This window comes from Oncorhynchus clarkii, chromosome 23 (assembly GCF_045791955.1).
Source record: "Oncorhynchus clarkii lewisi isolate Uvic-CL-2024 chromosome 23, UVic_Ocla_1.0, whole genome shotgun sequence".
In the NCBI taxonomy this organism is placed as follows: Eukaryota; Metazoa; Chordata; class Actinopteri; order Salmoniformes; family Salmonidae; genus Oncorhynchus; species Oncorhynchus clarkii.
This window is the reverse complement of record NC_092169.1, coordinates 57,679,674-57,705,020: the sequence shown is the minus strand read 5'-3', so window position 1 is coordinate 57,705,020 and position 25,347 is coordinate 57,679,674. Positions and strand designations below refer to the sequence as shown.

Below are 25,347 nucleotides of genomic sequence, written 5' to 3'. Positions count from 1 at the left end.
CAGGGAGTTGTACCTGTCTGACATGGTGGTAATGCCTGTACTGTGTACTGTGGTGGACAGGGAGTTGTACCTGTCTGACATGGTGGTAATGCCTGTACTGTGTACTGTGGTGGACAGGGAGTTGTACCCGTCTGACATGGTGGTAATGCCTGTACTGTGTACTGTGGTGTACAGGAAGTTGTACCTGTCTGACATGGTGGTAATGCCTGTACTGTGGTGGACAGGGAGTTGTACCTGTCTGACATGGTGGTAATGCCTGTACTGTGTACTGTGGTGTACAGGAAGTTGTACCTGTCTGACATGGTGGTAATGCCTGTACTGTGGTGGACAGGGAGTTGTACCTGTCTGACATGGTGGTAATGCCTGTACTGTGTACTGTGGTGGACAGGGAGTTGTACCTGTCTGACATGGTGGTAATGCCTGTACTGTGTACTGTGGTGGACAGGAAGTTGTACCTGTCTGACATGGTGGTAATGCCTGTACTGTGTACTGTGGTGGACAGGAAGTTGTACCTGTCTGACATGGTGGTAATGCCTGTACTGTGTACTGTGGTGGACAGGGAGTTGTACCTGTCTGACATGGTGGTAATGCCTGTACTGTGTACTGTGGTGGACAGGGAGTTGTACCTGTCTGACATGGTGGTAATGCCTGTACTGTGTACTGTGGTGTACAGGAAGTTGTACCTGTCTGACATGGTGGTAATGCCTGTACTGTGTACTGTGGTGGACAGGAAGTTGTACCTGTCTGACATGGTGGTAATGCCTGTACTGTGTACTGTAGTGGACAGGGAGTTGTACCTGTCTGACATGGTGGTAATGCCTGTACTGTGTACTGTAGTGGACAGGGAGTTGTACCTGTCTGACATGGTGGTAATGCCTGTACTGTGTACTGTAGTGGACAGGGAGTTGTACCTGTCTGACATGGTGGTAATGCCTGTACTGTGTACTGTGGTGGACAGGGAGTTGTACCTGTCTGACATGGTGGTAATGCCTGTACTGTGTACTGTGGTGGACAGGGAGTTGTACCTGTCTGACATGGTGGTAATGCCTGTACTGTGTACTGTGGTGGACAGGGAGTTGTACCTGTCTGACATGGTGGTAATGCCTGTACTGTGGTGGACAGGGAGTTGTACCTGTCTGACATGGTGGTAATGCCTGTACTGTGTACTGTGGTGGACAGGGAGTTGTACCTGTCTGACATGGTGGTAATGCCTGTACTGTGTACTGTGGTGGACAGGGAGTTGTACCTGTCTGACATGGTGGTAATGCCTGTACTGTGTACTGTGGTGTACAGGGAGTTGTACCTGTCTGACATGGTGGTAATGCCTGTACTGTGTACTGTGGTGGACAGGGAGTTGTACCTGTCTGACATGGTGGTAATGCCTGTACTGTGTACTGTGGTGGACAGGGAGTTGTACCTGTCTGACATGGTGGTAATGCCTGTACTGTGTACTGTGGTGTACAGGGAGTTGTACCTGTCTGACATGGTGGTAATGCCTGTACTGTGTACTGTGGTGTACAGGGAGTTGTACCTGTCTGACATGGTGGTAATGCCTGTACTGTGTACTGTGGTGGACAGGAAGTTGTACCTGTCTGACATGGTGACATGGTAATGCCTGTACTGTGTACTGTGGTGGTGGTACAGGGAGTTGTACCTGTCTGACATGGTGGTAATGCCTGTACTGTGTACTGTGGTGGACAGGGAGTTGTACCTGTCTGACATGGTGGTAATGCCTGTACTGTGTACTGTGGTGGACAGGGAGTTGTACCTGTCTGACATGGTGGTAATGCCTGTACTGTGTACTGTGGTGGACAGGGAGTTGTACCTGTCTGACATGGTGGTAATGCCTGTACTGTGTACTGTGGTGGACAGGGAGTTGTACCTGTCTGACATGGTGGTAATGCCTGTACTGTGTACTGTGGTGGACAGGGAGTTGTACCTGTCTGACATGGTGGTAATGCCTGTACTGTGTACTGTGGTGGACAGGGAGTTGTACCTGTCTGACATGGTGGTAATGCCTGTACTGTGTACTGTGGTGGACAGGGAGTTGTACCTGTCTGACATGGTGGTAATGCCTGTACTGTGTACTGTGGTGGACAGGGAGTTGTACCTGTCTGACATGGTGGTAATGCCTGTACTGTGTACTGTGGTGGACAGGGAGTTGTACCTGTCTGACATGGTGGTAATGCCTGTACTGTGTACTGTGGTGGACAGGGAGTTGTACCTGTCTGACATGGTGGTAATGCCTGTACTGTGTACTGTGGTGGACAGGGAGTTGTACCTGTCTGACATGGTGGTAATGCCTGTACTGTGTACTGTGGTGGGACAGGTGGTAGTTGTACCTGTCTGACATGGTGGTAATGCCTGTACTGTGTACTGTGGTGTACAGGAAGTTGTACCTGTCTGACATGGTGGTAATGCCTGTACTGTGTACTGTGGTGGACAGGGAGTTGTACCTGTCTGACATGGTGGTAATGCCTGTACTGTGTACTGTGGTGGACAGGGAGTTGTACCTGTCTGACATGGTGGTAATGCCTGTACTGTGTACTGTGGTGGACAGGGAGTTGTACCTGTCTGACATGGTGGTAATGCCTGTACTGTGTACTGTGGTGGACAGGGAGTTGTACCTGTCTGACATGGTGGTAATGCCTGTACTGTGTACTGTGGTGGACAGGGAGTTGTACCTGTCTGACATGGTGGTAATGCCTGTACTGTGTACTGTGGTGGACAGGGAGTTGTACCTGTCTGACATGGTGGTAATGCCTGTACTGTGTACTGTGGTGGACAGGGAGTTGTACCTGTCTGACATGGTGGTAATGCCTGTACTGTGTACTGTGGTGGACAGGGAGTTGTACCTGTCTGACATGGTGGTAATGCCTGTACTGTGTACTGTGGTGGACAGGGAGTTGTACCTGTCTGACATGGTGGTAATGCCTGTACTGTGTACTGTGGTGGACAGGGAGTTGTACCTGTCTGACATGGTGGTAATGCCTGTACTGTGTACTGTGGTGGACAGGGAGTTGTACCTGTCTGACATGGTGGTAATGCCTGTACTGTGTACTGTGGTGGACAGGGAGTTGTACCTGTCTGACATGGTGGTAATGCCTGTACTGTGTACTGTGGTGGACAGGGAGTTGTACCTGTCTGACATGGTGGTAATGCCTGTACTGTGTACTGTGGTGGACAGGGAGTTGTACCTGTCTGACATGGTGGTAATGCCTGTACTGTGTACTGTGGTGGACAGGGAGTTGTACCTGTCTGACATGGTGGTAATGCCTGTACTGTGTACTGTGGTGGACAGGGAGTTGTACCTGTCTGACATGGTGGTAATGCCTGTACTGTGTACTGTGGTGTACAGGGAGTTGTACCTGTCTGACATGGTGGTAATGCCTGTACTGTGTACTGTGGTGGACAGGGAGTTGTACCTGTCTGACATGGTGGTAATGCCTGTACTGTGTACTGTGGTGGACAGGGAGTTGTACCTGTCTGACATGGTGGTAATGCCTGTACTGTGTACTGTGGTGTACAGGGAGTTGTACCTGTCTGACATGGTGGTAATGCCTGTACTGTGTACTGTGGTGTACAGGGAGTTGTACCTGTCTGACATGGTGGTAATGCCTGTACTGTGTACTGTGGTGTACAGGGAGTTGTACCTGTCTGACATGGTGGTAATGCCTGTACTGTGTACTGTGGTGTACAGGGAGTTGTACCTGTCTGACATGGTGGTAATGCCTGTACTGTGTACTGTGGTGGACAGGGAGTTGTACCTGTCTGACATGGTGGTAATGCCTGTACTGTGTACTGTGGTGGACAGGAAGTTGTACCTGTCTGACATGGTGGTAATGCCTGTACTGTGTACTGTGGTGTACAGGGAGTTGTACCTGTCTGACATGGTGGTAATGCCTGTACTGTGTACTGTGGTGGACAGGGAGTTGTACCTGTCTGACATGGTGGTAATGCCTGTACTGTGTACTGTGGTGGACAGGGAGTTGTACCTGTCTGACATGGTGGTAATGCCTGTACTGTGTACTGTGGTGGACAGGGAGTTGTACCTGTCTGACATGGTGGTAATGCCTGTACTGTGTACTGTGGTGGACAGGGAGTTGTACCTGTCTGACATGGTGGTAATGCCTGTACTGTGTACTGTGGTGGACAGGGAGTTGTACCTGTCTGACATGGTGGTAATGCCTGTACTGTGTACTGTGGTGGACAGGGAGTTGTACCTGTCTGACATGGTGGTAATGCCTGTACTGTGTACTGTGGTGGACAGGGAGTTGTACCTGTCTGACATGGTGGTAATGCCTGTACTGTGTACTGTGGTGGACAGGGAGTTGTACCTGTCTGACATGGTGGTAATGCCTGTACTGTGTACTGTGGTGGACAGGGAGTTGTACCTGTCTGACATGGTGGTAATGCCTGTACTGTGTACTGTGGTGGACAGGGAGTTGTACCTGTCTGACATGGTGGTAATGCCTGTACTGTGTACTGTGGTGGACAGGGAGTTGTACCTGTCTGACATGGTGGTAATGCCTGTACTGTGTACTGTGGTGGACAGGGAGTTGTACCTGTCTGACATGGTGGTAATGCCTGTACTGTGTACTGTGGTGGACAGGGAGTTGTACCTGTCTGACATGGTGGTAATGCCTGTACTGTGTACTGTGGTGGACAGGGAGTTGTACCTGTCTGACATGGTGGTAATGCCTGTACTGTGTACTGTGGTGGACAGGGAGTTGTACCTGTCTGACATGGTGGTAATGCCTGTACTGTGTACTGTGGTGGACAGGGAGTTGTACCTGTCTGACATGGTGGTAATGCCTGTACTGTGTACTGTGGTGGACAGGGAGTTGTACCTGTCTGACATGGTGGTAATGCCTGTACTGTGTACTGTGGTGGACAGGAAGTTGTACCTGTCTGACATGGTGGTAATGCCTGTACTGTGTACTGTGGTGGACAGGAAGTTGTACCTGTCTGACATGGTGGTAATGCCTGTACTGTGTACTGTGGTGGACAGGGAGTTGTACCTGTCTGACATGGTGGTAATGCCTGTACTGTGTACTGTGGTGGACAGGGAGTTGTACCTGTCTGACATGGTGGTAATGCCTGTACTGTGTACTGTGGTGGACAGGGAGTTGTACCTGTCTGACATGGTGGTAATGCCTGTACTGTGTACTGTGGTGGACAGGGAGTTGTACCTGTCTGACATGGTGGTAATGCCTGTACTGTGTACTGTGGTGGACAGGGAGTTGTACCTGTCTGACATGGTGGTAATGCCTGTACTGTGTACTGTGGTGGACAGGGAGTTGTACCTGTCTGACATGGTGGTAATGCCTGTACTGTGTACTGTGGTGGACAGGGAGTTGTACCTGTTGTACCTGTCTGACATGGTGGTAATGCCTGTACTGTGTACTGTGGTGGACAGGGAGTTGTACCTGTCTGACATGGTGGTAATGCCTGTACTGTGTACTGTGGTGGACAGGGAGTTGTACCTGTCTGACATGGTGGTAATGCCTGTACTGTGTACTGTGGTGGACAGGGAGTTGTACCTGTCTGACATGGTGGTAATGCCTGTACTGTGTACTGTGGTGGACAGGAAGTTGTACCTGTCTGACATGGTGGTAATGCCTGTACTGTGTACTGTGGTGGACAGGGAGTTGTACCTGTCTGACATGGTGGTAATGCCTGTACTGTGTACTGTGGTGGACAGGGAGTTGTACCTGTCTGACATGGTGGTAATGCCTGTACTGTGTGGTGGACTGTGGTGGACAGGGTGGTGGAGTTGTACCTGTCTGACATGGTGGTAATGCCTGTACTGTGTACTGTGGTGGACAGGGAGTTGTACCTGTCTGACATGGTGGTAATGCCTGTACTGTGTACTGTGGTGGACAGGGAGTTGTACCTGTCTGACATGGTGGTAATGCCTGTACTGTGTACTGTGGTGGACAGGGAGTTGTACCTGTCTGACATGGTGGTAATGCCTGTACTGTGTACTGTGGTGGACAGGGAGTTGTACCTGTCTGACATGGTGGTAATGCCTGTACTGTGTACTGTGGTGGACAGGGAGTTGTACCTGTCTGACATGGTGGTAATGCCTGTACTGTGTACTGTGGTGGACAGGGAGTTGTACCTGTCTGACATGGTGGTAATGCCTGTACTGTGTACTGTGGTGGACAGGGAGTTGTACCTGTCTGACATGGTGGTAATGCCTGTACTGTGTACTGTGGTGGACAGGAAGTTGTACCTGTCTGACATGGTGGTAATGCCTGTACTGTGTACTGTGGTGGACAGGAAGTTGTACCTGTCTGACATGGTGGTAATGCCTGTACTGTGTACTGTGGTGGACAGGGAGTTGTACCTGTCTGACATGGTGGTAATGCCTGTACTGTGTACTGTGGTGGACAGGGAGTTGTACCTGTCTGACATGGTGGTAATGCCTGTACTGTGTACTGTGGTGGACAGGGAGTTGTACCTGTCTGACATGGTGGTAATGCCTGTACTGTGTACTGTGGTGGACAGGGAGTTGTACCTGTCTGACATGGTGGTAATGCCTGTACTGTGTACTGTGGTGGACAGGGAGTTGTACCTGTCTGACATGGTGGTAATGCCTGTACTGTGTACTGTGGTGGACAGGGAGTTGTACCTGTCTGACATGGTGGTAATGCCTGTACTGTGTACTGTGGTGGACAGGGAGTTGTACCTGTCTGACATGGTGGTAATGCCTGTACTGTGTACTGTGGTGGACAGGGAGTTGTACCTGTCTGACATGGTGGTAATGCCTGTACTGTGTACTGTGGTGGACAGGGAGTTGTACCTGTCTGACATGGTGGTAATGCCTGTACTGTGTACTGTGGTGGACAGGGAGTTGTACCTGTCTGACATGGTGGTAATGCCTGTACTGTGTACTGTGGTGGACAGGAAGTTGTACCTGTCTGACATGGTGGTAATGCCTGTACTGTGTACTGTGGTGGACAGGGAGTTGTACCTGTCTGACATGGTGGTAATGCCTGTACTGTGTACTGTGGTGGACAGGGAGTTGTACCTGTCTGACATGGTGGTAATGCCTGTACTGTGTACTGTGGTGGACAGGGAGTTGTACCTGTCTGACATGGTGGTAATGCCTGTACTGTGTACTGTGGTGGACAGGGAGTTGTACCTGTCTGACATGGTGGTAATGCCTGTACTGTGTACTGTGGTGGACAGGAAGTTGTACCTGTCTGACATGGTGGTAATGCCTGTACTGTGTACTGTGGTGGACAGGGAGTTGTACCTGTCTGACATGGTGGTAATGCCTGTACTGTGTACTGTGGTGGACAGGAAGTTGTACCTGTCTGACATGGTGGTAATGCCTGTACTGTGTACTGTGGTGGACAGGGAGTTGTACCTGTCTGACATGGTGGTAATGCCTGTACTGTGTACTGTGGTGGACAGGGAGTTGTACCTGTCTGACATGGTGGTAATGCCTGTACTGTGTACTGTGGTGGACAGGGAGTTGTACCTGTCTGACATGGTGGTAATGCCTGTACTGTGTACTGTGGTGGACAGGGAGTTGTACCTGTCTGACAGGTGGTAGTTGTACCTGTCTGACATGGTGGTAATGCCTGTACTGTGTACTGTGGTGGACAGGGAGTTGTACCTGTCTGACATGGTGGTAATGCCTGTACTGTGTACTGTGGTGGACAGGGAGTTGTACCTGTCTGACATGGTGGTAATGCCTGTACTGTGTACTGTGGTGGACAGGGAGTTGTACCTGTCTGACATGGTGGTAATGCCTGTACTGTGTACTGTGGTGGACAGGGAGTTGTACCTGTCTGACATGGTGGTAATGCCTGTACTGTGTACTGTGGTGGACAGGGAGTTGTACCTGTCTGACATGGTGGTAATGCCTGTACTGTGTACTGTGGTGGACAGGGAGTTGTACCTGTCTGACATGGTGGTAATGCCTGTACTGTGTACTGTGGTGGACAGGGAGTTGTACCTGTCTGACATGGTGGTAATGCCTGTACTGTGTACTGTGGTGGACAGGGAGTTGTACCTGTCTGACATGGTGGTAATGCCTGTACTGTGTACTGTGGTGGACAGGGAGTTGTACCTGTCTGACATGGTGGTAATGCCTGTACTGTGTACTGTGGTGGACAGGGAGTTGTACCTGTCTGACATGGTGGTAATGCCTGTACTGTGTACTGTGGTGGACAGGGAGTTGTACCTGTCTGACATGGTGGTAATGCCTGTACTGTGTACTGTGGTGGACAGGGAGTTGTACCTGTCTGACATGGTGGTAATGCCTGTACTGTGTACTGTGGTGGACAGGGAGTTGTACCTGTCTGACATGGTGGTAATGCCTGTACTGTGTACTGTGGTGGACAGGGAGTTGTACCTGTCTGACATGGTGGTAATGCCTGTACTGTGTACTGTGGTGGACAGGGAGTTGTACCTGTCTGACATGGTGGTAATGCCTGTACTGTGTACTGTGGTGGACAGGGAGTTGTACCTGTCTGACATGGTGGTAATGCCTGTACTGTGTACTGTGGTGGACAGGGAGTTGTACCTGTCTGACATGGTGGTAATGCCTGTACTGTGTACTGTGGTGGACAGGAAGTTGTACCTGTCTGACATGGTGGTAATGCCTGTACTGTGTACTGTGGTGGACAGGGAGTTGTACCTGTCTGACATGGTGGTAATGCCTGTACTGTGTACTGTGGTGGACAGGGAGTTGTACCTGTCTGACATGGTGGTAATGCCTGTACTGTGTACTGTGTACTGTGGTGGACAGGGTGGTGGAGTTGTACCTGTCTGACATGGTGGTAATGCCTGTACTGTGTACTGTGGTGGACAGGGAGTTGTACCTGTCTGACATGGTGGTAATGCCTGTACTGTGTACTGTGGTGGACAGGGAGTTGTACCTGTCTGACATGGTGGTAATGCCTGTACTGTGTACTGTGGTGGACAGGGAGTTGTACCTGTCTGACATGGTGGTAATGCCTGTACTGTGTACTGTGGTGGACAGGGAGTTGTACCTGTCTGACATGGTGGTAATGCCTGTACTGTGTACTGTGGTGGACAGGGAGTTGTACCTGTCTGACATGGTGGTAATGCCTGTACTGTGTACTGTGGTGGACAGGGAGTTGTACCTGTCTGACATGGTGGTAATGCCTGTACTGTGTACTGTGGTGGACAGGGAGTTGTACCTGTCTGACATGGTGGTAATGCCTGTACTGTGTACTGTGGTGGACAGGGAGTTGTACCTGTCTGACATGGTGGTAATGCCTGTACTGTGTACTGTGGTGGACAGGGAGTTGTACCTGTCTGACATGGTGGTAATGCCTGTACTGTGTACTGTGGTGGACAGGAAGTTGTACCTGTCTGACATGGTGGTAATGCCTGTACTGTGTACTGTGGTGGACAGGAAGTTGTACCTGTCTGACATGGTGGTAATGCCTGTACTGTGTACTGTGGTGGACAGGGAGTTGTACCTGTCTGACATGGTGGTAATGCCTGTACTGTGTACTGTGGTGGACAGGGAGTTGTACCTGTCTGACATGGTGGTAATGCCTGTACTGTGTACTGTGGTGGACAGGGAGTTGTACCTGTCTGACATGGTGGTAATGCCTGTACTGTGTACTGTGGTGGACAGGAAGTTGTACCTGTCTGACATGGTGGTAATGCCTGTACTGTGTACTGTGGTGGACAGGAAGTTGTACCTGTCTGACATGGTGGTAATGCCTGTACTGTGTACTGTGGTGGACAGGGAGTTGTACCTGTCTGACATGGTGGTAATGCCTGTACTGTGTACTGTGGTGGACAGGGAGTTGTACCTGTCTGACATGGTGGTAATGCCTGTACTGTGTACTGTGGTGGACAGGAAGTTGTACCTGTCTGACATGGTGGTAATGCCTGTACTGTGGTGGACAGGAAGTTGTACCTGTCTGACATGGTGGTAATGCCTGTACTGTGTACTGTGGTGGACAGGGAGTTGTACCTGTCTGACATGGTGGTAATGCCTGTACTGTGTACTGTGGTGGACAGGGAGTTGTACCTGTCTGACATGGTGGTAATGCCTGTACTGTGTACTGTGGTGGACAGGGAGTTGTACCTGTCTGACATGGTGGTAATGCCTGTACTGTGTACTGTGGTGGACAGGGAGTTGTACCTGTCTGACATGGTGGTAATGCCTGTACTGTGTACTGTGGTGGACAGGGAGTTGTACCTGTCTGACATGGTGGTAATGCCTGTACTGTGTACTGTGGTGGACAGGAAGTTGTACCTGTCTGACATGGTGGTAATGCCTGTACTGTGTACTGTGGTGGACAGGAAGTTGTACCTGTCTGACATGGTGGTAATGCCTGTACTGTGTACTGTGGTGGACAGGGAGTTGTACCTGTCTGACATGGTGGTAATGCCTGTACTGTGTACTGTGGTGGACAGGGAGTTGTACCTGTCTGACATGGTGGTAATGCCTGTACTGTGTACTGTGGTGGACAGGGAGTTGTACCTGTCTGACATGGTGGTAATGCCTGTACTGTGTACTGTGGTGGACAGGAAGTTGTACCTGTCTGACATGGTGGTAATGCCTGTACTGTGGTGGACAGGAAGTTGTACCTGTCTGACATGGTGGTAATGCCTGTACTGTGTACTGTGGTGGACAGGGAGTTGTACCTGTCTGACATGGTGGTAATGCCTGTACTGTGTACTGTGGTGGACAGGAAGTTGTACCTGTCTGACATGGTGGTAATGCCTGTACTGTGTACTGTGGTGGACAGGAAGTTGTACCTGTCTGACATGGTGGTAATGCCTGTAACAGGAAGTGCCTGTACTGTGGTGGACAGGAAGTTGTACCTGTCTGACATGGTGGTAATGCCTGTACTGTGTACTGTGGTGGACAGGGAGTTGTACCTGTCTGACATGGTGGTAATGCCTGTACTGTGTACTGTGGTGGACAGGGAGTTGTACCTGTCTGACATGGTGGTAATGCCTGTACTGTGTACTGTGGTGGACAGGAAGTTGTACCTGTCTGACATGGTGGTAATGCCTGTACTGTGGTGGACAGGAAGTTGTACCTGTCTGACATGGTGGTAATGCCTGTACTGTGTACTGTGGTGGACAGGGAGTTGTACCTGTCTGACATGGTGGTAATGCCTGTACTGTGTACTGTGGTGGACAGGAAGTTGTACCTGTCTGACATGGTGGTAATGCCTGTACTGTGTACTGTGGTGGACAGGAAGTTGTACCTGTCTGACATGGTGGTAATGCCTGTACTGTGGTGGACAGGAAGTTGTACCTGTCTGACATGGTGGTAATGCCTGTACTGTGTACTGTGGTGGACAGGGAGTTGTACCTGTCTGACATGGTGGTAATGCCTGTACTGTGTACTGTGGTGGACAGGAAGTGGTCTGTAATGCCTGTACTGTGGTGGACAGGAAGTTGTACCTGTCTGACATGGTGGTAATGCCTGTACTGTGTACTGTGGTGGACAGGGAGTTGTACCTGTCTGACATGGTGGTAATGCCTGTACTGTGTACTGTGGTGGACAGGGAGTTGTACCTGTCTGACATGGTGGTAATGCCTGTACTGTGTACTGTGGTGGACAGGAAGTTGTACCTGTCTGACATGGTGGTAATGCCTGTACTGTGGTGGACAGGAAGTTGTACCTGTCTGACATGGTGGTAATGCCTGTACTGTGTACTGTGGTGGACAGGGAGTTGTACCTGTCTGACATGGTGGTAATGCCTGTACTGTGTACTGTGGTGGACAGGAAGTTGTACCTGTCTGACATGGTGGTAATGCCTGTACTGTGTACTGTGGTGGACAGGAAGTTGTACCTGTCTGACATGGTGGTAATGCCTGTACTGTGGTGGACAGGGAGTTGTACCTGTCTGACATGGTGGTAATGCCTGTACTGTGTACTGTGGTGGACAGGGAGTTGTACCTGTCTGACATGGTGGTAATGCCTGTACTGTGTACTGTGGTGGACAGGGAGTTGTACCTGTCTGACATGGTGGTAATGCCTGTACTGTGTACTGTGGTGGACAGGAAGTTGTACCTGTGGACAGGAAGTTGTACCTGTCTGACATGGTGGTAATGCCTGTACTGTGTACTGTGGTGGACAGGGAGTTGTACCTGTCTGACATGGTGGTAATGCCTGTACTGTGTACTGTGGTGGACAGGGAGTTGTACCTGTCTGACATGGTGGTAATGCCTGTACTGTGTACTGTGGTGGACAGGGAGTTGTACCTGTCTGACATGGTGGTAATGCCTGTACTGTGTACTGTGGTGGACAGGGAGTTGTACCTGTCTGACATGGTGGTAATGCCTGTACTGTGTACTGTGGTGGACAGGGAGTTGTACCTGTCTGACATGGTGGTAATGCCTGTACTGTGTACTGTGGTGGACAGGGAGTTGTACCTGTCTGACATGGTGGTAATGCCTGTACTGTGTACTGTGGTGGACAGGAAGTTGTACCTGTCTGACATGGTGGTAATGCCTGTACTGTGGTGGTGGACAGGAAGTTGTACCTGTCTGACATGGTGGTAATGCCTGTACTGTGTACTGTGGTGGACAGGGAGTTGTACCTGTCTGACATGGTGGTAATGCCTGTACTGTGTACTGTGGTGGACAGGGAGTTGTACCTGTCTGACATGGTGGTAATGCCTGTACTGTGTACTGTGGTGGACAGGGAGTTGTACCTGTCTGACATGGTGGTAATGCCTGTACTGTGTACTGTGGTGGACAGGAAGTTGTACCTGTCTGACATGGTGGTAATGCCTGTACTGTGTACTGTGGTGGACAGGAAGTTGTACCTGTCTGACATGGTGGTAATGCCTGTACTGTGTACTGTGGTGGACAGGGAGTTGTACCTGTCTGACATGGTGGTAATGCCTGTACTGTGTACTGTGGTGGACAGGAAGTTGTACCTGTCTGACATGGTGGTAATGCCTGTACTGTGTACTGTGGTGGACAGGAAGTTGTACCTGTCTGACATGGTGGTAATGCCTGTACTGTGTACTGTGGTGGACAGGGAGTTGTACCTGTCTGACATGGTGGTAATGCCTGTACTGTGTACTGTGGTGGACAGGGAGTTGTACCTGTCTGACATGGTGGTAATGCCTGTACTGTGTACTGTGGTGGACAGGAAGTTGTACCTGTCTGACATGGTGGTAATGCCTGTACTGTGTACTGTGGTGACAGGAAGTTGTACCTGTCTGACATGGTGGTAATGCCTGTACTGTGTACTGTGGTGGACAGGGAGTTGTACCTGTCTGACATGGTGGTAATGCCTGTACTGTGTACTGTGGTGGACAGGGAGTTGTACCTGTCTGACATGGTGGTAATGCCTGTACTGTGTACTGTGGTGGACAGGAAGTTGTACCTGTCTGACATGGTGGTAATGCCTGTACTGTGTACTGTGGTGGACAGGAAGTTGTACCTGTCTGACATGGTGGTAATGCCTGTACTGTGTACTGTGGTGGACAGGAAGTTGTACCTGTCTGACATGGTGGTAATGCCTGTACTGTGTACTGTGGTGGACAGGGAGTTGTACCTGTCTGACATGGTGGTAATGCCTGTACTGTGTACTGTGGTGGACAGGAAGTTGTACCTGTCTGACATGGTGGTAATGCCTGTACTGTGGTGGACAGGAAGTTGTACCTGTCTGACATGGTGGTAATGCCTGTACTGTGTACTGTGGTGGACAGGAAGTTGTACCTGTCTGACATGGTGGTAATGCCTGTACTGTGTACTGTGGTGGACAGGAAGTTGTACCTGTCTGACATGGTGGTAATGCCTGTACTGTGTACTGTGGTGGACAGGAAGTTGTACCTGTCTGACATGGTGGTAATGCCTGTACTGTGTACTGTGGTGGACAGGAAGTTGTACCTGTCTGACATGGTGGTAATGCCTGTACTGTGTACTGTGGTGGACAGGAAGTTGTACCTGTCTGACATGGTGGTAATGCCTGTACTGTGTACTGTGGTGGACAGGAAGTTGTACCTGTCTGACATGGTGGTAATGCCTGTACTGTGTACTGTGGTGGACAGGAAGTTGTACCTGTCTGACATGGTGGTAATGCCTGTACTGTGTACTGTGGTGTACAGGAAGTTGTACCTGTCTGACATGGTGGTAATGCCTGTACTGTGTACTGTGGTGTACAGGAAGTTGTACCTGTCTGACATGGTGGTAATGCCTGTACTGTGTACTGTGGTGGACAGGAAGTTGTACCTGTCTGACATGGTGGTAATGCCTGTACTGTGTACTGTGGTGGACAGGAAGTTGTACCTGTCTGACATGGTGGTAATGCCTGTACTGTGTACTGTGGTGTACAGGAAGTTGTACCTGTCTGACATGGTGGTAATGCCTGTACTGTGTACTGTGGTGTACAGGAAGTTGTACCTGTCTGACATGGTGGTAATGCCTGTACTGTGTACTGTGGTGGACAGGAAGTTGTACCTGTCTGACATGGTGGTAATGCCTGTACTGTGTACTGTGGTGGACAGGAAGTTGTACCTGTCTGACATGGTGGTAATGCCTGTACTGTGTACTGTGGTGGACAGGAAGTTGTACCTGTCTGACATGGTGGTAATGCCTGTACTGTGTACTGTGGTGGACAGGAAGTTGTACCTGTCTGACATGGTGGTAATGCCTGTACTGTGTACTGTGGTGGACAGGAAGTTGTACCTGTCTGACATGGTGGTAATGCCTGTACTGTGTACTGTGGTGGACAGGAAGTTGTACCTGTCTGACATGGTGGTAATGCCTGTACTGTGTACTGTGGTGGACAGGAAGTTGTACCTGTCTGACATGGTGGTAATGCCTGTACTGTGTACTGTACTGTGGTGGACAGGAAGTTGTACCTGTCTGACATGGTGGTAATGCCTGTACTGTGTACTGTGGTGGACAGGAAGTTGTACCTGTCTGACATGGTGGTAATGCCTGTACTGTGTACTGTGGTGGACAGGAAGTTGTACCTGTCTGACATGGTGGTAATGCCTGTACTGTGTACTGTGGTGTACAGGGAGTTGTACCTGTCTGACATGGTGGTAATGCCTGTACTGTGTACTGTGGTGGACAGGAAGTTGTACCTGTCTGACATGGTGGTAATGCCTGTACTGTGTACTGTGGTGGACAGGAAGTTGTACCTGTCTGACATGGTGGTAATGCCTGTACTGTGTACTGTGGTGGACAGGAAGTTGTACCTGTCTGACATGGTGGTAATGCCTGTACTGTGTACTGTGGTGGACAGGAAGTTGTACCTGTCTGACATGGTGGTAATGCCTGTACTGTGGTGGTGTACAGGAAGTTGTACCTGTCTGACATGGTGGTAATGCCTGTACTGTGTACTGTGGTGGACAGGAAGTTGTACCTGTCTGACATGGTGGTAATGCCTGTACTGTGTACTGTGGTGGACAGGAAGTTGTACCTGTCTGACATGGTGGTAATGCCTGTACTGTGTACTGTGGTGGACAGGAAGTTGTACCTGTCTGACATGGTGGTAATGCCTGTACTGTGTACTGTGGTGGACAGGAAGTTGTACCTGTCTGACATGGTGGTAATGCCTGTACTGTGTACTGTGGTGGACAGGAAGTTGTACCTGTCTGACATGGTGGTAATGCCTGTACTGTGTACTGTGGTGTACAGGAAGTTGTACCTGTCTGACATGGTGGTAATGCCTGTACTGTGTACTGTGGTGGACAGGAAGTTGTACCTGTCTGACATGGTGGTAATGCCTGTACTGTGGTGGTGACAGGAAGTTGTACCTGTCTGACATGGTGGTAATGCCTGTACTGTGTACTGTGGTGGACAGGAAGTTGTACCTGTCTGACATGGTGGTAATGCCTGTACTGTGTACTGTGGTGGACAGGAAGTTGTACCTGTCTGACATGGTGGTAATGCCTGTACTGTGTACTGTGGTGGACAGGAAGTTGTACCTGTCTGACATGGTGGTAATGCCTGTACTGTGTACTGTGGTGTACAGGAAGTTGTACCTGTCTGACATGGTGGTAATGCCTGTACTGTGTACTGTGGTGTACAGGAAGTTGTACCTGTCTGACATGGTGGTAATGCCTGTACTGTGTACTGTGGTGGACAGGAAGTTGTACCTGTCTGACATGGTGGTAATGCCTGTACTGTGTACTGTGGTGTACAGGAAGTTGTACCTGTCTGACATGGTGGTAATGCCTGTACTGTGTACTGTGGTGTACAGGAAGTTGTACCTGTCTGACATGGTGGTAATGCCTGTACTGTGTACTGTGGTGTACAGGAAGTTGTACCTGTCTGACATGGTGGTAATGCCTGTACTGTGTACTGTGGTGTACAGGAAGTTGTACCTGTCTGACATGGTGGTAATGCCTGTACTGTGTACTGTGGTGTACAGGAAGTTGTACCTGTCTGACATGGTGGTAATGCCTGTACTGTGTACTGTGGTGTACAGGAAGTTGTACCTGTCTGACATGGTGGTAATGCCTGTACTGTGTACTGTGGTGTACAGGAAGTTGTACCTGTCTGACATGGTGGTAATGCCTGTACTGTGTACTGTGGTGTACAGGAAGTTGTACCTGTCTGACATGGTGGTAATGCCTGTACTGTGTACTGTGGTGTACAGGGAGTTGTACCTGTCTGACATGGTGGTAATGCCTGTACTGTGTACTGTGGTGGACAGGAAGTTGTACCTGTCTGACATGGTGGTAATGCCTGTACTGTGTACTGTGGTGTACAGGAAGTTGTACCTGTCTGACATGGTGGTAATGCCTGTACTGTGTACTGTGGTGGACAGGAAGTTGTACCTGTCTGACATGGTGGTAATGCCTGTACTGTGTACTGTGGTGTACAGGAAGTTGTACCTGTCTGACATGGTGGTAATGCCTGTACTGTGTACTGTGGTGTACAGGAAGTTGTACCTGTCTGACATGGTGGTAATGCCTGTACTGTGGTGGACAGGAAGTTGTACCTGTCTGACATGGTGGTAATGCCTGTACTGTGTACTGTGGTGTACAGGAAGTTGTACCTGTCTGACATGGTGGTAATGCCTGTACTGTGTACTGTGGTGTACAGGAAGTTGTACCTGTCTAACATGGTGGTAATGCCTGTACTGTGTACTGTGGTGGACAGGGAGTTGTACCTGTCTGACATGGTGGTAATGCCTGTACTGTGTACTGTGGTGGACAGGAAGTTGTACCTGTCTGACATGGTGGTAATGCCTGTACTGTGGTGGACAGGAAGTTGTACCTGTCTGACATGGTGGTAATGCCTGTACTGTGTACTGTGGTGTACAGGAAGTTGTACCTGTCTGACATGGTGGTAATGCCTGTACTGTGTACTGTGGTGTACAGGAAGTTGTACCTGTCTGACATGGTGGTAATGCCTGTACTGTGTACTGTGCTGTACAGGAAGTTGTACCTGTCTGACATGGTGGTAATGCCTGTACTGTGTACTGTGGTGTACAGGAAGTTGTACCTGTCTGACATGGTGGTAATGCCTGTACTGTGGTGGACAGGAAGTTGTACCTGTCTGACATGGTGGTAATGCCTGTACTGTGTACTGTGGTGGACAGGAAGTTGTACCTGTCTGACATGGTGGTAATGCCTGTACTGTGGTGGACAGGAAGTTGTACCTGTCTGACATGGTGGTAATGCTTGTACTGTGTACTGTGGTGTACAGGAAGTTGTACCTGTCTGACATGGTGGTAATGCCTGTACTGTGTACTGTGGTGGACAGGAAGTTGTACCTGTCTGACATGGTGGTAATGCCTGTACTGTGTACTGTGGTGGACAGGAAGTTGTACCTGTCTGACATGGTGGTAATGCCTGTACTGTGTACTGTGGTGTACAGGAAGTTGTACCTGTCTGACATGGTGGTAATGCCTGTACTGTGTACTGTGGTGGACAGGGAGTTGTACCTGTCTGACATGGTGGTAATGCCTGTACAGTGTACTGTGGTGGACAGGAAGTTGCACCTGTCTGACATGGTGGTAATGCCTGTACTGTGTACTGTGGTGGACAGGAAGTTGCACCTGTCTGACATGGTGGTAATGCCTGTACTGTGTACTGTGGTGGACAGGAAGTTGTACCTGTCTGACATGGTGGTAATGCCTGTACTGTGTACTGTGGTGGACAGGAAGTTGTACCTGTCTGACATGGTGGTAATGCCTGTACTGTGGTGGACAGGAAGTTGTACCTGTCTGACATGGTGGTAATGCCTGTACTGTGTACTGTGGTGTACAGGAAGTTGTACCTGTCTGACATGGTGGTAATGCCTGTACTGTGTACTGTGGTGTACAGGAAGTTGTACCTGTCTGACATGGTGGTAATGCCTGTACTGTGGTGGACAGGAAGTTGTACCTGTCTGACATGGTGTTAATGCCTGTACTGTGTACTGTGGTGGACAGGAAGTTGTACCTGTCTGACATGGTGGTAATGCCTGTACTGTGGTGGACAGGAAGTTGTACCTGTCTGACATGGTGGTAATGCCTGTACTGTGTACTGTGGTGTACAGGAAGTTGTACCTGTCTAACATGGTGGTAATGCCTGTACTGTGTACTGTGGTGGACAGGGAGTTGTACCTGTCTGACATGTTGGTAATGCCTGTACTGTGTACTGTGGTGGACAGGAAGTTGTACCTGTCTGACATGGTGGTAATGCCTGTACTGTGTACTGTGGTGGACAGGAAGTTGTACCTGTCTGACATGGTGGCAATGCCTGTACTGTGTACTCTGGTGTACAGGAAGTTGTACCTGTCTGACATGGTGGTAATGCCTGTACTGTGTACTGTGGTGGACAGGGTGTTGTACCTGTCTGACATGGTGGTAATGCCTGTACTGTGTACTGTGGTGGACAGGAAGTTGTACCTGTCTGACATGGTGGTAATGCCTGTACTGTGTACTGTGGTGGACAGGAAGTTGTACCTGTCTGACATGGTGGTAATGCCTGTACTGTGTACTGTGGTGGACAGGAAGTTGTACCTGTCTGACATGGTGGTAATGCCTGTACTGTGTACTGTGGTGTACAGGAAGTTGTACCTGTCTGACATGGTGGTAATGCCTGTACTGTGTACTGTGGTGTACAGGAAGTTGTACCTGTCTGACATGGTGGTAATGCCTGTACTGTGTACTGTGGTGGACAGGAAGTTGTACCTGTCTGACATGGTGGTAATGCCTGTACTGTGTACTGTGGTGTACAGGAAGTTGTACCTGTCTGACATGGTGGTAATGCCTGTACTGTGTACTGTGGTGGACAGGAAGTTGTACCTGTCTGACATGGTGGTAATGCCTGTACTGTGTACTGTGGTGTACAGGAAGTTGTACCTGTCTGACATGGTGGTAATGCCTGTACTGTGTACTGTGGTGGACAGGAAGTTGCACCTGTCTGACATGGTGGTAATGCCTGTACTGTGTACTGTGGTGGACAGGAAGTTGCACCTGTCTGACATGGTGGTAATGCCTGTACTGTGTACTGTGGTGTACAGGGAGTTGTACCTGTCTGACATGGTGGTAATGCCTGTACTGTGTACTGTGGTGGACAGGGAGTTGTACCTGTCTGACATGGTGGTAATGCCTGTACTGTGTACTGTGGTGGACAGGAAGTTGTACCTGTCTGACATGGTGGTAATGCCTGTACTGTGTACTGTGGTGTACAGGAAGTTGAACCTGTCTGACATGGTGGTAATGCCTGTACTCTGTACTGTGGTGTACAGGAAGTTGTACCTGTCTGACATGGTGGTAATGCCTGTACTGTGTACTGTGGTGGACAGGAAGTTGTACCTGTCTGACATGGTGGTAATGCCTGTACTCTGTACTGTGGTGGGGTGTCCTCAGGGCTACAGGCAGAAGGACTACTTCATAGCGACCCAGGGTCCGTTATCTCACACGGTAGAGGACTACTGGAGGATGGCGTGGGAGTGGAAGTGTCACTCCGTCGTCATGCTGACGGAACTACAGGAGAGGGAGCAGGTGAGAAGGATATTCCATCCAAGAAATAGCATTTAAAAAATTCATATGATATGATATATCTCTATGCTATTCACTTACTGAACTACTGCATCTTAGTTGTCTACCGCTAGCAAGGATCCAAAACTAGGACCTCTTTGTGTTGAGCTATTGTAATATTGTAGTAGAGTACTGTTCTTAACATGATTTGAGTTATTGTAATATTGTAGTAGGCTACTGTTCTAACATGATTTGAGTTATTGTAATATTGTGGTAGAGTACTGTTCTTAACATGATTTGAGTTATTGTAATATTGTAGTAGGCTACTGTTCTAACATGATTTGAGTTATTGTAATATTGTAGTAGGCTACTGTTCTAAGATGATTTTAGTTATTGTAATATTGTAGTAGAGTACTGTTCTTAACATGATTTGAGTTATTGTAATATTGTAGTAGGCTACTGTTCGTGAACATGTCTTCTATTATTTGATGGTAATATAATCACTGTGTTATCCAGTACTCAGTCTTAATCTCCTGACTGTGTCTCCTGCAGGACAAGTGTTTCCAGTACTGGCCCACAGAGGACTCAGTGACCTATGGAGACTACACTGTAGAGATGAAGGGATCCACTGTGTGTGACAGCTTCAGTGTACGAGATCTGGTACTCACCTACGGCCCAGTAAGTTTACATGGAAATACCCTGAGGTAGTGAGGGACCTAAAAGCAATAGTTTATTGAGACATTAACCGTAACCTTCTTCTTACCTCTAGAGGAGTCCATGATTAATCACAGGAATAAAGTGTTTGTCATGTTAGCATATTGCTAATCTTGTAACCCTCAACCCAAATTAGACGTTTTACAGTCATCACGAGAAAGTAGCGTATTGCAAAAATCTGCATCCTAAATTATCTTTCCAAAACTTAGCAAGTGGCAAAAATTGCTCCCAATGCTGAATTATCCATCCAAACCTAGCATGTTGCTAAAATTAGCTCCCAATGCTAAATGATCTGTCCACACATAGCATGTTGCTAAAATTAGCTCCCAATGCTAAATGATCTGTCCACACCTAGCATGTTGCTAAAATTAGCTCCCAATGCTAAATGATCTGTCCACACCTAGCATGTTGCTAAAATTAGCTCCCAATGCTAAATGATCTGTCCACACATAGCATGTTGCTAAAATTAGCTCCCAATGCTAAATGATCTGTCCACACCTAGCATGTTGCTAAAATTAGCTCCCAATGCTAAATGATCTGTCCACACCTAGCATGTTGCTAAAATTAGCTCCCAATGCTAAATTATCTGTCCAAACCTAGCATGTTGCTAAAATTAACTCCCAATGCTAAATGATCTGTCCACACCTAGCATGTTGCTACAATTGGCATCCTGACAGCTACATTATCTTTCCGAACCTGGGTTTCCATGTTTCAGGATAAGCAGACACGTCTGGTCCGCCACTTCCATTTTCACGGCTGGCCAGAGATCGGGATCCCAGCCGAAGGGAAAGGAATGATCGACATCATCGCCTCGGTGCAGAGACAGCAACAGCAGTCAGGAAACCATCCCATCATCGTACACTGCAGGTAGCTAAGACTCTGACCCTTATCACCATGTGGTGGAATATGTTACTTTGGTAACACCTTTTACACTTCACTGTTACCTAAGTAACACTCTTATACCACTTTAAATATACTTCGTAACAATTCTTTATTACACATTTACTGTTACTTTGGTAACATTTTATTACACATTTACTGTTGCTATGGTAACACTTTATTACACATTTACTGTTACTATGGTAACACTTTATTACACATTTACTGTTGCTATGGTAACACTTTATTACACATTTACTGTTACTATGGTAACACTTTATTACACATTTACTGTTACTATGGTAACACTTTATTACACATTTACTGTTACTATGGTAACACTTTATTACACATTTACTGTTACTATGGTAACACTTTATTACACATATTACTGTTACTATGGTAACACTGTATTACACATTTACTGTTACTATGGTAACACTGCATTACACATTTACTATTACTATCGTAACACTGTATTACACATTTACTGTTACTATGGTAACACTTTATTACACATTTACTGTTGCTATGGTAACACTTTATTACACATTTACTGTTACTATGGTAACACTTTATTACACATTTACTGTTACTATGGTAACACTTTATTACACATTTACTGTTACTATGGTAACACTTTATTACACATTTACTGTTACTATGGTAACACTTTTTTACTTGTATAGTTTGTTGAGCATTCTTTAGGCAAGACTGTTACTGTTACTATAGCGACCCATTACAACAGTCACAAAACCCCAAAAGTCACTGTTTTTCTTGAATGTTTTGTTGTGTAGTGCTGGTGCAGGGCGAACAGGTACGTTCATTGCACTGAGCAATATCCTGGAGCGGGTCAAGGCTGAGGGCCTACTGGACGTCTTTCAGACTGTGAAGAGTTTACGGATGCAGAGGCCACACATGGTCCAGACCGTGGTGAGGACTTTGGACACAAATCACCATTTGTAAACCTATTTTAATTTCAAAATAATCCAATATTTGAACATAGTTTGGCACACATTATAATTGACCAAGTATCTATCGGGTCCCCAATGCCATTAATAGATAATATAATAATTTATTGTCCATTAAGTTTAACACAGAATGGACAATTGTCTTTGGTGCTCTGGCTTTACAGTAAAACGATCAGAAAACATTGACACAGTGAACATTTAATTTACATGTTAGTTCACCGGAGCCGTATCTAGAATTCTCCCTGATGGTTCTCAAATTCTTTCCCCAGGAACAATACGACTTCTGCTACCGCGTGGTACAAGACTTTGTGGACATTTTCTCAGACTATGCCAATTTTAAATGATTCAATATTTGCCTTACAAACATATATTTTTTTGTTGTTGTTCAAATGTTGTTGTTGTTGATTTTTCTTTCTTCAAATACCAGTTGGTCAGGCTTTGTGTTTTGTCCTTAGAAGAATTGACGGGTTTTTCTATTTCGCTATGCACTTGTCCTGACTGTAACTAAAAACTCCATCCCTCGCTGTAATATACTGTGCGTCAACGGACGACAATTTGTAAATGCCAAAATTGTAAGATTAATAATGTATATTTCACATCATGTATAATAATAATTTTGTAATGAAATTCAAGTGTTTTTTTTTTTGTGTTTTTAAAAAAAGAGTCTCTTTATTCACAGGTTTTAGTTGTTGTACTTTTGTTAAACATCTTGTTTATTCAGACTGAGCGTTTACTTTTGGCTTCTGACCGTCCTTGTTTCCTTTTGAAAAGAGGCGCTATTGCAACTGTTTTACGTATCGATAGCAGACCTTCCATTTAATTGCATTCTAACAACGTTATGTGAATATTAATTAGTAAGATATTCTGACATGTATTGACGCCTTCTCTCTGTGACTAGAGGTGATATCTCATCTATCTTTTATTTAATTGGAAATAACCCTTTTATTTCAAACAAAATATATATATTTAAGGTCTTTACAATGCAAGTATTTTCAGGCACAATATCAAGAACACACAAAAAAAAAATATGCAAAGTATTGAATATCAAGTTACGCCATTATTATTATTGTTATTGTCAAGGTTAATAGTTTGAAACAACATATTAAGGAATTGTAAGAATTAGTTTCCATTAACCTGATGGAAGTAGTAGCCTACTTCAGTACAGAAAATCAACATGCAACTACACATATAATAACAAGGTACCAGTAGTAGTACTAATCAGTAGTACTAATCAGTAGTACTAATCAGTAGTACTAATCAGTAGTACTAATCAGTAGTACTAATCAGATCAGTAGTACTAATCAGTAGTACTAATCAGTAGTACTAATCAGTAGCACTAATCAGTAGTACTAATCAGATCAGTAGTACTAATCAGTAGTACTGATCAGTAGTACTAATCAAACCAGTATTACTAATCAGTAGTACTAATCAGATCAGTAGTACTAATCAGTAGTACTAATCAGTAGTACTAATCAAATCAGTAGTACTAATCAGTAGTACTAATCAGTAGTACTAATCAGTAGTACTAATCAAATCAGTAGTACTAATCAGCAGTACTAATCAATAGTACTAATCAGTAGTACTAATCAGATCAGTAGTACTAATCAGTAGTACTAATCAGTAGTACTAATCAAACCAGTAGTACTAATCAGTAGTACTAATCAGATCAGTAGTACTAATCAGTAGTACTAATCAGTAGTACTAATCAAATCAGTAGTACTAATCAGTAGTACTAATCAGTAGTACTAATACAACCATACTGCAGTTTTTTTTAAACCCACGGCACATATTCTGAAGCACATGTACATCACCCAGAATACCACCAAGGAACAGCACAGATACATTCTGTCAAATATGTTCAATCTGAAACGTTACAGTCATTTATTTGTATATTCACGTGTATTGCTTTAATAGCAGATTGGATACATTATGTTTCGTTAAATGTGCGCAGTCCTGAACTGTCCATATCGTTTAGAAGTGCCGTGTATTATTTTACCTAGATAGGAAGTATAGGAAGGTGTCTGCTGATGCAGTTGCCAAAAATGACTATAGGAATTAAAAAAAACACAAGCCGTTCTGATCTGACGCAACACTCCGTGTGACCTGTAAAATTAAAATAATTTAACTTAAAGGGCATCGAAATGAACTCGACACAATATATATACATTTTTTTTTTTTTTAAAAGCACAAAAGATGGGCGTGTTTAATTTAAAATAACGATCCTCAATCTGTTAATAATATATCCATGTAAATGCCATACTTTAGTATTTAGACCTCAGTGCCGTTATAGTATACCGGCTACCACCAATCTCATGAAACACACATATCCTCATTATGGCCTTACACCATTTGCATTGTTGTGAACGATTAGGTCAGGGGTCAACCAGAACATTACCTCTTGGACTCCAGTGGTGCTTCAATGCCAGTTTTATAAGGGCGCCCTCGTATAGGAATCTGAAATAAGTCCAGCTGAATGCCAGTTTTATAAGGGCGCCCTCGTATAGGAATCTGAAATAAGTCCAGCTGAATGCCAAGGGCCCAGAAGCCCAACATTTTACACACCCCTCTATGTCTATATGACATGTTGATGCAACGGGAGGATGAACTTTAACCTTGTCAGATACACGATGAACAAGGATGTTTAATAGTTGGGAATATGGAATTGTTGGATGCTTTGTCAGATGTGAGTTGTTGTTCCGGAGGAATGGCCTAACTTAACCTCATCTCTCTCTCTCTCTCTGTCTCTCTCTCTCTCTCTCTCCCTTTACTCACTCTCTCTCCCTTTACTCTCTCTCTCTCTCTCTCTCTCTCTCTCTCTCTACCTTTACTCACTCTCTCCCTTTACTATCTCTCTCGGACTCTCTCTCTCTCTCTCCC

At 47.0% G+C, this 25,347-nt stretch overlaps 1 protein-coding gene across 14 annotated transcripts in view; it reads left to right on the top strand.

Moving 5' to 3' along the window:
• Positions 1 to 24,604, top strand: part of LOC139381124 (protein tyrosine phosphatase receptor type Ea) — a 146,896-nt gene extending 122,292 nt beyond the window's left edge. For 8 of the 14 annotated variants that reach the window (XM_071124429.1, XM_071124425.1, XM_071124423.1 and 5 more), the window contains 5 exons: positions 19,796 to 19,930; positions 20,459 to 20,584; positions 21,336 to 21,487; positions 22,297 to 22,432; positions 22,740 to 24,539. In XM_071124429.1, coding sequence (XP_070980530.1) covers positions 19,796 to 19,930; positions 20,459 to 20,584; positions 21,336 to 21,487; positions 22,297 to 22,432; positions 22,740 to 22,814 — 624 coding nt within the window. In that variant the 3' untranslated portion in view covers positions 22,815 to 24,539. Of the gene's footprint in view, positions 1 to 19,795; positions 19,931 to 20,458; positions 20,585 to 21,335; positions 21,488 to 22,296; positions 22,433 to 22,739 lie in introns of all 14 variants that reach the window. The other 6 variants (XM_071124430.1, XM_071124436.1, XM_071124426.1 and 3 more) reach the window with 5 other exon arrangements.
• The last annotated feature ends 743 nt before the right edge of the window (positions 24,605 to 25,347 follow it).